The sequence below is a fragment of the Chrysemys picta genome, chromosome 9 (genome assembly GCF_011386835.1).
Source record: "Chrysemys picta bellii isolate R12L10 chromosome 9, ASM1138683v2, whole genome shotgun sequence".
NCBI lineage: Eukaryota > Metazoa > Chordata > Testudines > Emydidae > Chrysemys > Chrysemys picta.
This window is the reverse complement of record NC_088799.1, coordinates 64,737,093-64,752,555: the sequence shown is the minus strand read 5'-3', so window position 1 is coordinate 64,752,555 and position 15,463 is coordinate 64,737,093. Positions and strand designations below refer to the sequence as shown.

Below are 15,463 nucleotides of genomic sequence, written 5' to 3'. Positions count from 1 at the left end.
ACAGGGATAAAGCAGGACTGCGCCTCAGAGGAATACACCCGCCCTTGGGAGTTTCTAAGGTTCTCCAGGGTCTACCTCAGACACTTGCCCAGCATTGTCACTATGTCCTGGGGCAATGGGTAGAGCAAACTGGAGTAGGAAGGGGAGTTGGATTTCCTACCATTGCCTTTTTCTTTCCCCCACTCCAAGGTCAGCTTGAGGCATTTATAAGGTGCTCAAGGAGAGAGGGCCAGGAGCTTTCCTTGCTACTAGGGTCAGGAGGGCTCCATTCCTTCCTTTGAACTACTCAGGGAAGCTGGTTATCCATTGAGGGGAAGCTCCCTGCACCCTCCTGGAGCTCCCTCAGGAGCCATGTTGCACATTTGTACCCCTACAACCGGTCTGTGCCTAGCAAAGCACAGTCCTGCCCTCAATGAGAATATGGTGTCCTAGTCACAAAGAGAACTGCACCTCAAACCCCTCCTGTCTCATCAAGTCCCTCCACTACCATATCTTGGGCCTCAAGCCATCCCCTGGCCCCAAGTGGAACCACATGATTCACCCGCTCTCAGAGCAGGCCCTGGGTGGCAGCTCCCTAGTACTAACCGAGATTGCCTACGTGATATAGGCTCTATTCCCCACAGCAGTCCTGATAGTGGTTATTACACTGACCAAACAGCCTTCTCAAAGCCAAGCCTTATTTACTTAGAACAAAAGCATTTAAGAGACAACAGGTCTTAAGGGAATAAAGCAGACTGTATGCATGTCTAGGGTACCAGGTGTCTAATCATCTTTCATGCGGGGATCCTGGCAGGTCTCAGATTCCCAGAGATCCCCCCATAATCTCCAAGACTAGTGTCATAGTCTGGTCCCTTAACTCACCAACCATTTCTCCCTGTTTCAGGGAAACTGTTGACTTCCAGGCTTGGCAAGACAAGTTTGCCTCTTCCTTGAAGTTAACAGTTTGCTCCACTCTCTTTCAAGTGGATGCCTTTACCTAGAGCTCCTGGATTGCTTTCCTGTTTGCTTTTCCCACAGCTCCCTACTAAGTCAGATCACTACCATCATCCAGGAAGTTCCAATAACCCCCAGTAGTTATATTGACCACACTATTCATTCCATCAGTACATCGCAGTACCGATCGATTACTACAGAGCAATTCCACATCTACATTTGCTATGACTTTTAAGAATGTCTCCTAGCTGTACATGTCAATTGTCATTCTCTCCAGTGCTGGAGAGGGCTTCTCCACGGGAGCTGCCATTGTGCTGATACATCCCAGCGGCAGCCCTGCAAGGCTGACACGGAAGCAGGCCCTGGGAATGCAGACCTCCTTTTAATACGGAAGGAGGCAAAGACTGGCAGAAGGCTTGAATTGAAACACTATTCCCTTCCAAAGTTGTAGTTAATTAATCAGGGGTTCCTAATGTTAAAACCCATATAAAACTTGTTCCATGACCTGACTGAAGTTCTCTGCCTTTCCTGTGTGTTCAGAGGTGGAGGAGTTTTTGTTATCAGAGGATCAGACCCATTTAGCTGTCTGCCTGCCTCTGTGTTTTAGATATTTACACATCGTGTCATCACTTCCTGTCTGATTGCTCATTATCCCTTTTGATTATGGGAAAGGAGTCGTGTGCAAGTTTGCTAGGATTCCTTTTCCTATCCAAGAGGAGGCAGTGATTGGACTAGGTTGTATATTACGCTGCTGTTTGCCTTTTTAACATGCCCAATCGGAAGAAGCAAAGAGTGGAGATTGTTGCAGTAGGAAAGAAGGGATCACCTGCTGGCAATGAGCCACCTACCTATTTAACTGGGACTAAAGGTCTTGGGCCGGAGGCAGCCCCGCCGGTGCAGGATGGAGTAAATTACGCACTAGCCTGGCCCAGCTTAGGGTGGAATAACTCAATGGCGAGCAGGCAACCCTGGCATTATGCCTCTCCATCTACTGCCACCTATCCTTTGTGTGGTGGTGGTTCACAGCAAGCCCTTCAATAGAGGAATTATACCAGCAGAAACCAGAGTAACCCTGGGTTACATCTAGCTCTCATTTTAATGTTCTTTAGACCCTCTTGTAAGGGAGCCCTGAACAGGTCACATGCAGGGATTGACCCCCGGACTTAGGACTTGAAAAACAACACACTGCTACACCTGATCTAAAGCCCAAGTCCCACAACAGCAAGGCAGTAGCAGACTCACCAAACTCAATACCAGATGCCACCACCCAGGGCCGGCTCCAGCATTTCTGCCGCCCCAAGCAAAAAAAAAAAAAAAAAAGCCGCGATCACAATCGCGACCAGCGGCGGCAATTGGGCGGGGGGGGGGGGGGGTAAAGCCGCGATTGGCGGCGGCAGTTCAGCGGCAGGTCCTTCACTCCTAGAGGGAGTGAGGGACCTGCCGCCCCCGAATTGCCGCACGTGCCGCCCCTCTCCCTTGGCTGCCCCAAGCACCTGCTTGTTAAGCTGGTGCCTGGAGCCGGTCCTGCCACTACCAGAGCCCTTATATGCTATATCAGGGTGGGTTACTCTACTTTCAGGCTGGCACAGTAATGTCTATTAGGAGAGTGGGGCTTCTTGTGTGATTTGGAGGGTTTTTTGTGTGGCATTTCCATATTGGCAAAAGCCCTAGAGCAGGCCCAGTTATACCAGTGTAAAAGAGCTTTTGCCAGTACACTTATTTTGCTCCCTGGACTGCTATAAGCTACAGCAGAGAAAGCACATTTTTGCCGGTATAAACTGCATCTACACTAAGGTTTTCCAGCATAGCTATTCCAGCAACCCTTTTCTAGTACAGACCTGGCCTTATCCCCCGTTAAGGGCTAAAGTATCTTGTTATTAGATCCATGGGGAGGATTTAATTCAATTCCAGGTGAAATGGTCCTTTTCTGTTGCTACACACCATTGCCAGGTTGTGACAAAAATATCTGGAAGGAGGGAGTGTGTGTGCATGTTTGGGTTAGGAAAGGGTGTGGCTCTAATGACACCCCTTCCCAGCTCCCTGTTTCCCAGCCCTCCCCCCCAAGTCAGGCTGGGAAGATGTACTAACTGATGCCCAAAAGCTACTGCAAAGACAGAGCAAACAGGGAGATAGAAAGCCGTGTCTGTGCACTGAGACACACGCACAGCTGCCAATGGAAATGTCACATAGCAAATATTTAGCAATCAAGCACATGCAGTGGCTGTTCCCGGGACTGGAGGATATATCTCCTTGTGCCCAAGCAATTCTGACTGGCAACTTGTGACAGGTACAATCCAGCCCCCATATGTCTCCTGCAGACACAGGGGGAAGCTGGATTCCCGCTCCTCACATCAGCTCATCGAAATGTCAAACCACTCACCTCTCAGCATGGCAACGCAGCTGAGAAGTAGGTGAGCAGAGTAAAGCAGTCAGAGCTCAGCGAGGAGCTGGGTGGGCAGCGGGGCTGTCAGACATCTGGTGAGGAACCCCCCGGTATGGCAAACACCGTGAATGACACAATCGCTTCCTGCCCTGCGACTAGGCTGTGTGGCATGTGTGACAGCGATCAGATGCACTCTTGTTTATGGATGGAGTCAGACATCCCCTCCTTGGGCAACGCGTGACATTATTGCGCAAGAACGCAGTGTTATTTGCTTTGTGTCTGTAATTCCGAGTGTTGCTTTTCTCAAGCAGCCTCTTGCTGTGTTGAGGACGATGGGCACAGGAAAGGGGACTGATAGCTGCTGAACAATCAGAGCCTCTATTTCTGCCTGCAAGGCCAGCTAATCCAAAGAGCTCAGGGCCAGATTTTCAAGGGCTCAGCCCCCAATGATCTGCTCCCTTCTTCAAATCTGGCCTCAATTAGAGGAGCTGCGCCTCTCCAAAAATTCTAGCCCTAGCAGTTATGCCGTGTGGTACAGTCCAGCAAAGAGGTGACTGGGAGTCAGGAGACCTCCATTCTGTTCCTATCACTGCCACAGTCATTTAACCAACCCCCTCAGTTTCCCCATTCACAAAAGATGGATGATGTTACTTCCACACCTTTATGAAGTGTCTTGAGAGCTATGAATTCATAGCACTGGATATGTGCTCTGTATTATTTTTATCACGGGACGTGACAGAGCAAGCTTCCCTGCACCCTGACAGCCAGTGTGCCCCAACTCTGGGATAATTCTATACTCATTGGCCAAACAGTGCTGCTGCAATTAGAATTTAGCATCAGATACAAATGAGGATATTTTTGTGATGTGGACACGTGCCCTCCGGGAAGCAGCCTGGTGCTGTAGATACATGGTACTGAACAACTGTCACTGGATTTAAGCTGTCAACGGGAAGGTGTAAGACTCAGCAGCACAGTCTCAGTCCCCAGAGCTTGCCAGTTCCTTTCGTGTGCTTTTATGGCTAGTACTTTTTACTTTCAAACCTAAACTCCCGGTGCACAGCTGGGAAAACTTTTTCAGACAAATTGTTTATTCGCCACAAAATGCAGTTTTGGGTTGTGAATTTGTGTCAAATTCAGCAAATAGTTTTGGCCAAAAAACCCAAAGATTTTTCCTACCCAAAAGTCAAAATGTTTTGTTTCTACTTTTCATTTAGAAAATTAGTTAGTCATTTAAACGAGCGAGCAAACAAATGGGTTAAAAAAAACCCAACCACAAATGAAACAAAATGAAAACACAAAAACAAAGAATAATAATTATTTTCAGATTGCATTAAGTGTTTTGTTTGCTCCAAAATCAAATGAAATAAATGGAAAAAGCTGTTATTCACTCAGTTCTCTCTAACTGTAAGCCCAGGGTTAGTAGAAGTCAAGAAGCAGACCCTGGGTTTGTTATCCTGCGGCTTGAGCATCTGCACTTATTTGTAATCCCAGGTTAGGAACTGTTGCACCCTGGGTCTACACTGCATCATGTGGGCCTGAATCCAACCACCCATATCCCAGACTTCCTAGTGCCCTCCCAAAATGTGGCCACTCTAGCCCTTTCTTCATGGTGCAGTGTGGGAAAACTGGACTTTCCAGAGGAGAAAGGAAGTCAGCCCACGGGATTGTGGGATACTTGTGGCAGGCTCTCAGAGCACAAGTCCAGTGGGGCTGCATCTACACTGGAAAGCAATAGGGCTTGCACCAGGGTTCCCGGCTTGACTTAGGCTTGGACCCTTCACCCCTGTAGGGTGCTAGGTCAGAGTCCTGGGTTAGTGCGATTTGGGTGTAGACAAAAGGGGGTGAGGCTTGAGCCTGAGTTCATACTCTGGGCTTACACTGCAGTGTGGACATACCGTAGGTGTCCATGGGTGATCATTATCCCACACTTGCATCTTTACCTCTTGAGGGATCCAGTTGCGGGGGCCTTCCCATGTAATGAAAATATCATGCACCGAGTTCTCCTTTTTGCCACATGTAACAGTGTCACTGAGTATCTGTGCTAGGTTTTACGAAGGGCAGATCGTGCCAAACCAATCTGATCTCCTTCTTCGAGAAAGTAACGGACTTATTAGCTAAGGGAAATGCGGTGGACCTAAAATACCTGGATTTCAGTAAAGCGTTTGATACTGTACCCCATGAGGAATTATTGGTTAAGCTGGAAAAGATGGGGATCGATATGAAAATCCAGAGGTGGATAAGGAATTGGTTACTGGGGAGAATACAGCGGGTCGTATTGAAGGGTGAACTGTCAGGTTGGAGGGAGGTTACCAGTGGAGTTCCTCAGGTTTCGGTTTTGGGACCCATTTTATTTAATCTATTTATTATTGACCTCGGAACCGATTGCAGGAGTGGACTGATAAAGTTTGCGGATGATACGAAGGTGGGAGGCGTTGCCAGTTCAGAGGAGGATAGGGATATTCTGCAGGGAGACTTGAATGAGCTTGTGAATTGGAGTATCAGAAATAGGATGAAATTTAATAGTGAAAAGTGTAAGGTGATGCATTTAGGGATGACTAACAACAATTTTAGTTACAAGCTGGGGACGCATTGGTTAGAAGTAATGGAAGAGGAGAAGGACCTAGAGGTTCTTGTAGACCGGAGGATGACTATGAGTCGACAATGTGACGTGGCGGTGAAAAAAGCCAATGCGGTCTTGGGATGCATTAGGCGAGGTATATCTAGTAGGGATAAGGAGGTGCTGCTTCCGTTGTATAAGGCGCTGGTGAGACCTCATTTGGAGTACTGTGTGCAGTTCTGGTCTCCCATGTTTAAAAAAGATTAACTCAAATTGGAACGGGTGCAGAGAAGGGCCACTAGGATGATCAGAGGAATGGAAAACCTGTCGTATGAAAGGAGACTAGAGGAGCTCGGGTTGTTTAGTCTGACAAAACGAAGGCTGAGGGGGGATATGATTGCTATCTTTAAATATATCAGAGGGATAAATACCAGGGAGGGAGAGGAATTATTCCAGTTTAGTACTAATGTGGACACGAGAACGAATGGATATAAACTGGCAGTGGGGAAGTTTAGGCTTGAAATTAGACGAAGGTTTCTGACCGTCAGAGGGGTGAAATATTGGAACGGCCTTCCGAGGGAAACGGTGGGGGCGAGGGACCTGTCTGGTTTTAAGATTAAATTAGATAAATTTATGGAGGGAATGGTTTAATGGTAAAACATATTAGCTGAGGAATACCGAGCAATAGCAGGTAAATAGTATAATGGCTAACAAGGGTCAGGCTGGAGACTCTTGCCTACATGCTCGGGGTCTTACTGATCGCCATATTTGGGGTCGGGAAGGAATTTTCCTCCAGGGTAGATTGGCTGAGGCCCTGGAGGTTTTTCGCCTTCCTCCGCAGCATGGGGCAGGGATCTCTAGCAGGAGGGTTCTCTGCCAATTGAAGTCACCAAGACACAGGATTTGGGGACTTCATCAGCAGAGTCAAGGGAAGGGTAGGGACGGTTTTGTGGCCTGCAGCATGCAGGGGGTCAGACCAGATGATCATAATGGTCCCTTCTGACCTTAAAGTCTATGAGTCTATGAGTAGGATAAAAGTCTCTGTACATTCAGATATGGGCAGAAAGGAGGAAATAAGCAGTCTGGCCAGTGTGACCCCAACCCAGAGGGGACACCTTGAATCAGGACCCTGTGCACAATGTTACCCCAGGGGTGGGCAGCCCTTTGGCGGGGATGTAGAAACCCCTGCCACAGCTACATGCCTCACCCCCAAATTAAAGGGGCAGGCAGAGCAGGGTCTTGAATGTAGCTGGGTGACCTCTTGGTGGGCTCTGACATGCTGGCAGTGGGGAATCCCTCAGAGAAGGGGAGCTCATCCAGGAGCACATTCTCTGAGGTGGCATCATGGGTGGGCATGTCAGATACCACGCAACCTAACCAGCCCTTCAGGAGAAGCAGAAGCACCTGAACTGCTACCAACATGGATCTCCCCTAAAGATGGGCCCAGCACAGCCCCCTGGATTCACACAGCTCAGCACTTTGGGTAAGTTCAGGTCCTGATCTGGCTTGGGATGGGCTCCAACCTGCAGCATCCCAAAGGGGAATCTGTGACTCAGCCCACTGCCCATTTATTGCCACCAGTGCCTAAGGGCCCAACTGCAGGGGTCTCATTGACCCAGAGGTCAATGCTCCGCTGTACTAAACTAAACAGGTCCTCAGCTGGTGTCATGTGGTGTAGCTGTGTTGCCTTCAGTGGCAGGAGCTGTGCCCATTCACACTGCTGGGGATCTGCCCTAGGAAATGATGACACGTAAGACGCCTCGGCCCCTTTGCTGGGTGGGTGGTCTGGGGAGTGTGGAGTTAGCTGAACACAAAGGATCCAGCTGGTGCCAGGGGACTCGTCGTTGCAGCTCATGCTGGGCGGAGAGATGGCATGAATCAGTTTGAGCTCTACCAACTGGTCACATCCAGGCTCAGCCCCACTTGGATTGAGCCCCGGGCGCTAAGTGTGACAGAGTCTCACATCACAAGCCGTAGGCGTGAAAATCCAGCAAATATGGGCTGGGAAGCTGGTGGACCTCACTCTCCTCCCACCCCTCAGCAGCCATCCGCTCCCACCCCACAAGCTCCATGCTTAGCTTAGAGCTGTTCAGGAGTGGGGCTCGCTGGAGAACCCCAAGTCTCTTTGGGGGATGGGAGAGGCATTCTTGTGGAGACATAGCTGGCTGGGGGAGGGAGAGATGGGACAGTTGATCGCGTGGGGCTTCCCCCTTAGAGATGTGAGTACATGGAATTAAAACCTCCAAATAACCCTGCAACCTTCCAACCTTCAACTGTAGTGCTCAGTGAGCGAATCTGTCACTGGAGATGCCCGGGCCATAAAGCAGAGCACTTCTGCCAGGATCCACATTCTCAGCCTCAGAGTATAGGAAGATCCACAAACTAATATACTAGGGCAAGGAATTTCACTCTCAGCCTTTGCACTCAGATACTATGGTGATGTGCACATTAGACAGCACAGCAGGACACACTAGCAGTGCCAGAGTTCATGTCCCCAGCCTCATAAACCAGAAGGATCCATGTAATAGTGCAATAGCACCAGCATTCATGCCCCCAGCCTCAGAGTTCACTAGGACCTGCACATTAGTGCAATTGCACTGGGGTTCATGAAGATCCACACACTAGTGCAAATGCACTGGGGTTCATGTTCCCGGCCTTGGCATTCCGGAGGATCGACACACCAGCATACTGGTATCAGGATTCCTGCTCTCCGCCCCAGACTGCATTTGTAATGGGATTTGATCGGCTTTACGTCGGCTTATTCTGCCAATTAGCTTCAGCCAGTAAAATCCCTCTTCCCCCGAGCCCGGGGGGTAATGATCTGCTGACAACATGTTCTTTTCCCGATCTGGCCGTTAAGCTCACCAGCAGGGTTAGGAATAGTAAAAACGTGAATACCCTTGCTTGGGGCTTTCAGCGCTGTTTACAGAAAAGCTTTACAAGCTGCTGGCTTTGGGACAGAGTCCTAATCGCCCCACACAATGCCACTGGAGCATCCCATTGAAACAGGCATCAAGGTCCCAGGAAACAACAGGGACCTGCCAACCTGCAGAGTTTGTCAGAGATGAATGCTCCCTCCCTCCTTCCTGGCTCTGTTCTTCAACCATGGGGTGCCCATCCTGGGATGCCCTGGGTGCTTTCTGATCATGGTTGGCCACCTTGCATGCTGGATACATGTGCTCCCTCCTGCCACACTGGCAAACTGTGCCCTCCTGGAAGTGGACCCTGATCCACTGAAAAGGGGCAGGCAGAAATGCACAGCCTCCCTGACCCATGTGCATTAGTGGCTGAGTCCTACGAGGGACTGAGCGTTCCCCACCTTCCCATTGCAGTCAGTGGGAATGGCTGGCACTCACAGCCAGAGATGAGACACATCTGCAGGAGATTTGAGTTACAAGGGTGCAAAAAGAATCTAAGGCAAACGTTTTTCTCTCTCTGCATGGAAAGAGTCCTTTGAAGTCAAAGGGATTTACACCAGCTGAGGAGCCTGGCCAGTAGCTAGAAGCATCAGTTGGATTCCAAAACAAACCAGAAGAGAGAGAAAGAGGAAATTAAGACAAAAAGGAAAATGTAACAATACTGACAGTGCTGGGAAATCTGTGTCTGCTCTATGCTTGTGCACTGCAGTGTTGTTTGTCTAAGGCTCTCAAGGTGCTGTACCATGGGGTGAAAGTATCATTATTATCCCCATTTCACAGGTGTGGAAACTGATGCACAAAGAGAAGTGACTTGTCCAAGGTCACATAGTGAGTCAGTCGAGCTGGGAATGGAACATAAGAAAGGTCACACTGGGTCAGACCCATGGTCTATGTAGCTCAGCACCCTGTCTTCTGACAGAACAGAGGCCAGTGCCAGATGCTTCAGAGGAAAGGAACAGATCAGGGCAATTTACAGAGTGATCCATCCCCTGTTGCCCAGCTTCTGGCCGTCAGAGATTTAGGGACACCCAGATTATGGGGTTGTGTCTCTGACCATCTTTGCTAATAGCCATTGATAGGCCTATCCTCCATGAATTTATACTTCTGGTTTCACAGCATCCCCTGGCAACAAGTTCCACAGGTTGACTGCGTTGGGTGAAGAAGTTCTTCCCTTTGTGTGTTTTAAACCTGCTGCCCATTAAATTTCATTGGGTGACCCCTGGTTCTTGTATTGTGTGAAGGGATAAACAACACTTTCTTATTCACTTTCTCTGCACCATTCATGGTTTTATAGACCTCTATCAGATCCCCCTCAGTTGTCACTTTTCTAAGCTGAACAGTCCCAATCTTTTAAATCTCTCCTTGTACGGAAGCTGTTCCAGACTCCTAAGAATTTTGGTTGCCTTTTTCTGTAACTTTTCCAATTCTAATATATCTTTCTGGAGATGGGGTGACTAGAACTGGAGGCAGTATTCAATGTGTGGGCGTTCCATGGATTTATATAAAGCCATTATGATATTTTCTGTCTTATTTTCTATCCCTTTCCTCATGGTTCCTAATATTCTGTTAGCTTTTTCAACTGGTGCGGCACTGAGTGGATGTTTTCAGAGAACTATCCACCCTGAATCCAAGATCTCTTTCTTAAGTGGTAACTGCTAATTTAGACCCTATCGTTTTGTATGTATAGTTGGGATTATGTTTTCCGATGTGCATTACTTTGCATTCATCAGCATTGAATTTCATCTGCCATTTTGTTACCTTAGCCCAGATCTCCTGACTCCCAGTCCTCTCCACTGAATATGGGATCAAGGCAATGGCCTTTTCTTCAGAAATCATCCCTCTCTGCAGCATACTAGCTGCAGGGGATTGAGGGAAGGTTGATGGAGCCAGGGTGGGAGTTCTCTGCTTGCCTGGGGTTCAGAGCAGGCACACATGGCATGGTGCTGAGGGAATGGTAATGGCAGATGGGCAGAGCGGGCGCAGCATGTGGGTTTGGGGATGGATGGGGGAGCCTGAAACGTCACATCTGGCCAGAGAGGCAATTTCCACCCCGGCTGGAAGCCAATGCCAGAAAACAGTGAGAAAGCCCACCATGTGGAGATTAGTGCTAACCCTTGTGTGACAGAGCCACCTCCGGGACCATCTCCTCCCTCCCCACTGCACTTCTGGGCCCTCTCATCTGACTCTTGAACCGAGCAAGAGAGACGCGCTATTCCACATGCAAAACAATACTTGGCACCTTTCACCTGAGCCTCCCTAAGTGGAGAACAGCTGTTAACAAAGACAGGCAGCGTCTCTGAGAGCTGTCATGCCCCATTCTACAGTGGAGAGTGGTGAGGTGCTGAGAGGAGAAGGGACTTGTCCAAGGTCACCCAGCAGGTGACAGGGCACAAAGAGAACGCAGGGGGTCCTGACTCCTGTGCCAGATGTATAGGGACAGGGAGCATCCCTGGTTAATTGCTCATCATTCCAAGCACCTATCTGCCTCTTCGTACTATGTTTAGTCCCTTCCCTTCAGGGAGCAGAACTAGTGGCTCAGCCCCAAAGGTCCCATAAGGCTTCTTTCCTTTCCACGACTCCAACCCCACCTGGCATGTGAAATGAAGGCAGAAGGGTCCGAGCTTGGACCAGACAAGCAACACAGCCTACAAAATACAGCCGGGCTCATTAGGAGCAGGCAGGCGAGTGGATGCCAGGGAGAGGGTGAGGGGGTTGTTATCAATCCCAGCATCTCTTTGGGGTTGGGGTAGGTATATTAGGAGAAAGCAGGGTTCTCACCTTATCTGTAGGGCGGGATAGATTGTCAGGTACATCAGGAAAACTTTCCCAGCCATCTTAAACGCACGAGCCAGGCGATCCCAGGGAAGCGCAGTGTCCACATAAAGAGAGGCAGCTTGGGCTGGCGTGACTGCAGTTTGACAGATTCCTTCCTATCCAGTTTGCAGGGGGGCCCAGGGGCTCCCCTCTCTCCTTCCCCAGTCTGCCCCAAAGGATGGCCAGCTCGGTCCAGGTGTGCTGCAGCTGGAGTCTCTGGGGACCAGGAAAGAAAACACTTGTAGCAACCAAACAAAATACTAAAGGTGGTGGTGGCGGGGAAAACCCACCCAGGAGAATCCAAGTTCAGAAGGAGGAGGAAAGCCAAGCCTGGTGCCTTTGTGTCTCCTTGACCTCCAGCAAGTTTAGGGGCTTTTCTTCCATTCCTGCCTGCTTGGGCATGGCCTCTGTGGCTTTATTGTTGAATTCCCAATGTCCAATCTCTTTACGGAAGGGTTTCCCCTCTTCTCTTTTCTCCCAGCTCACCAGCTGTGCCTGTGCCCAGCAGACAGGTTCAGTGAGAGCTGTGTGTGTGCGCACAGCACAAGCCCCACCGGTTGCTATTGCAGCTAGAATACTGAAATCCTCTTCTCTCTGTCCCCCTCCTTTTCTCTGCCTCTCTCTCTCTCTATTTCTTCCTTCTGTGCTTCTCTCCCCACCCCTCCCAAACTCTCCCACCCTCCCTCCGGCTTTTAATCCTTCCTTTCTGATCCTTTTGGAAAGAAGGGTCAAAGTTGGGCATTTCTTATCCTACTCCTTGGCAGGAGAGGAGCAGAGCGAGTGAGAGGGAGACTGGCAGGGAAGAGGAAGAGAGATGCTCAGAGGTCTCACGCAGGGTCCTAGCTCCCCCCCGTTTAGTGCAAGGGGTGGAGGAGGCCTTCTCCTTCCCAGCAGGGCAAGGGTTAACAGCTTCTTCTTGCTCCTTTCTTAAAGGGAAAAATAAAAGCAAAAAAAGTTCAGTTGCTGTGCTGACAAAGGCTGTATCCAGAAATCAAAGGGAAATGCCTATTTGTGTGTCACCGAGTTACCAAACGGAAGCTTTTGGGAAGGCGAAAACCGGAATTCATTAACTTGTGTAAAGCTCTCGCTCTCCTCCTTCACCTAACGAGACATGACAAGGTCGTCGCTCATTAGTCACATTGTAGCGTAAAACCTCGCGCAACGTTTTGTTAAAAGCTGGGGAGCGAGGCTGTTGCTAGCAAAAATGTGCCAGAAGCAAATGCCAGCAATGCTGAGCGAGGCTCAGCTCGGCCAGTAGAAGGCGGCCTCGCACCCAGTGCATTGTGGGTGCTAATGCACTAGAAAGCATAACCACTCACTGCCGCCTCCATGGGGTGAACCTCTCTGTGCACAGCCTTGCTCCTGGGTTACATCCAGGTCTAGTTTTGGCCCATCAAAAAATAGCCAGGGCCCCAACTCGCAAGTGCTCATGCATGGGATTCTCATTGAGTGCAGTGGGCATCTCTTGAAGAGTTGGGATCCTTCACTCTAAAGGACATTCCGAAACCCAGCTTTTGTCCTGTGCCTCCCAGAGCAGCCCAGGCAACTTGGTATCTTATCGCATCCCTCCTTAAACTCTCCTTTGCCAGGATGCCAACAAAAACTTGACCAAGCACAGTGGGGTCCTGTCCAGGGCTGGGGGTCCTAGGCACTAGGATAATAATAATAAATAATAACTGACTTGTGCGCTATTGCCAATGCCGTTCTGTTGGGGGATTTGCCATATAGGGAGATAGTGCTGCTTTGTGCAGCCATCAGGAGACCTGTGGGCTGATCCCAGCTTTGCCACTGATTCACCGTGAGACCTTGGGCAAGTCATTTCACTCTGTGCTCAGTGGCCCCATCTCTTAAACAGGGATAATATGTGTTCACCTTTTCAAAGCGCCTTGAGATCTTTGACTGAAAGACACTGAGAGGATTATTGAAGAACAATAATCACATCCCGCATCTTGTCTCTGGGAGCAGTTCGTTCTGCTGAGCCAGAGGTGAAAAGGCTGTAACACAGCTTGTAAGGAGAAAGGAAAGTTGGTCTTGTGGCTATGACACTGGTGTAGGCCTCAGGAGTTCTGGGTTTAATTCCTGGCTCTGCCACCGATTCACTGGGTGACCCTGGCCACATCGCTTCATTTCTCAGTACTCACTCCCCCTCTGTTAAATGCTGGTAAGGCTTCCTTTGTTTAGCTTGAAAGGATGAGAGTCTTACATCTCAGTGCAGCCCCTGGCCCAATGGGGCCCTAATCTCAGATGGGACTTCGGGATGCTACCATAAAACAAACAGTAAATAATAGTAACACACCTGGCCAATTTTGCAAGGCTGGTCAGTAGCAAGGCAGCCATCGCTGTCTCTTGCTGCAATCACCTTAAGCAGTGAAGCGTGAGATTTGACTACCCATCATAAACCACAGGAGCACAGGTGGTCTCACGGGAGCTCCAAGATGGAATGTCCTTTTATTAAGTGGCTGTGTATTATGGTTGTTATATTCACAGCAGCTTGCAATGAGCTGGTGGGGTCTCTAGGAAGGTAATGTCAGAAAGAGTAAATAATGCAGATCAAGGCTGCAGGGAGTGGGGGGTAAAAAGGGCTCTTCATACTCCAAAGAAGGTCTGGGGGGCTGAAACATGCTGGGAACATTGGCTCCTTCATTAAATCTGGCCTCCATTTCGATTTGTACTGTGCCTCCTGCTTGACCAAAACAGCACTTGGAACAATCCCAGCAAGCAGGAAGGCTTGTTTTCGGTGTGTGTCGGAACCACTGAACCCTGGAGATCCAGCTGACAACAGGAGATCTGGACTTTAGTCATACAGAGCTTGCTCAGATGTAGACCCATATTGCCTGCCAGGGGAATTTTGCTGGAGTAAGAGTGCAGGATCTGGCCCTTGGGTACTATTCCTGGCTAGGCCCCAGGGACCCCTGAGCCTGAATCCCATCCCAGCCCAGGGTCTGATGACATGGGCAAGTTTCTGCTCCACTTTTCCCCTTCACAGGGCTGTTCACAGTCGCATTCATGAATGTCTGCAAAGTGCTTTGACATCCCTGGCTGGAAGGGACTAGGGAAGGACAAAGCATTATTAGTGTATTGCTCCACCAGGTCTCCTGGGAGAAGTTTCCTAGCCAGCCTCTTGTTCTTTACTTTACATATGGAGATATACCTATCTCATAGAACTGGAAGGGACCCCAGAAGGTCATCGAGTCCAGCCCCCTGCCTTCACTAGCAGGACCAAGTACTTATTTTTGCCCCAGATCCCTAAGTGGCCCCCCTCAAGGATTGAACTCACAACCCTGGGTTTAGCAGGCCAAAGCTCAAACCACTGAGCTACCCCTCCCCCGAAATCATAGAATATCAAGGTTGGAAGGGAGCTCAGGAGGTCATCTAGTCCAACCCCCTACTCAGAGCAGGACTAATCCCCAGACAGATTTTTGCCCCCGATCCCTAAATGGCCCCCTCAAGGATTGAACTCACAACCCTGGGTTTAGCAGGCCAATGAGCTATCCCTCCCCCCCTTACATTAGACCAGAAGGTACCTCTTGCTTCACTTTCCCTGCTGTTCTGTTCTCATCCAGGTCAATACCAGGCAATGGGTACCAGGGCCCTCCAGACAGAACAAGGTTATCCAGTGATAGGCTTAGAGCCTCCCATCCACGTGCACAGCCATTTTAAATGCACTGTGCTGGTTCTTACACTTGGCTGAGGTGATGGTGAATGATGACCCCTCTTCCACATTTATAATAGCAGGCTAGTGCAGAAGGTGAAGGCTGAGTTTAATACACCTTCGACTCCTATCTGCCTGTCACTTGCACTAAGAGGTGGTGGAGAGCTGGCACCCTGGTCACTTGTGCAGTGGCTTCCCTCTCTAGC

At 49.6% G+C, this 15,463-nt stretch overlaps 1 protein-coding gene across 2 annotated transcripts in view; it reads right to left on the bottom strand.

Annotated features, from left to right (window-relative positions):
* LOC101939989 (gamma-aminobutyric acid receptor subunit gamma-4) overlaps nucleotides 1-12,425 on the bottom strand; it is a 74,144-nt gene extending 61,719 nt beyond the window's left edge. Inside the window, exons 1-2 of one of the 2 annotated variants that reach the window (XM_008173674.4) lie at nucleotides 11,896-12,425; nucleotides 11,570-11,821 (exon numbers count right to left, since the gene is read on the bottom strand). In XM_008173674.4, coding sequence (XP_008171896.2) covers nucleotides 11,570-11,625 — 56 coding nt within the window. In that variant the 5' untranslated portion in view covers nucleotides 11,626-11,821; nucleotides 11,896-12,425. Of the gene's footprint in view, nucleotides 1-11,569 lie in introns of both variants that reach the window. The other variant, XM_005285700.5, reaches the window with a different exon arrangement.
* Nucleotides 12,426-15,463: the final 3,038 nt, after the last annotated feature.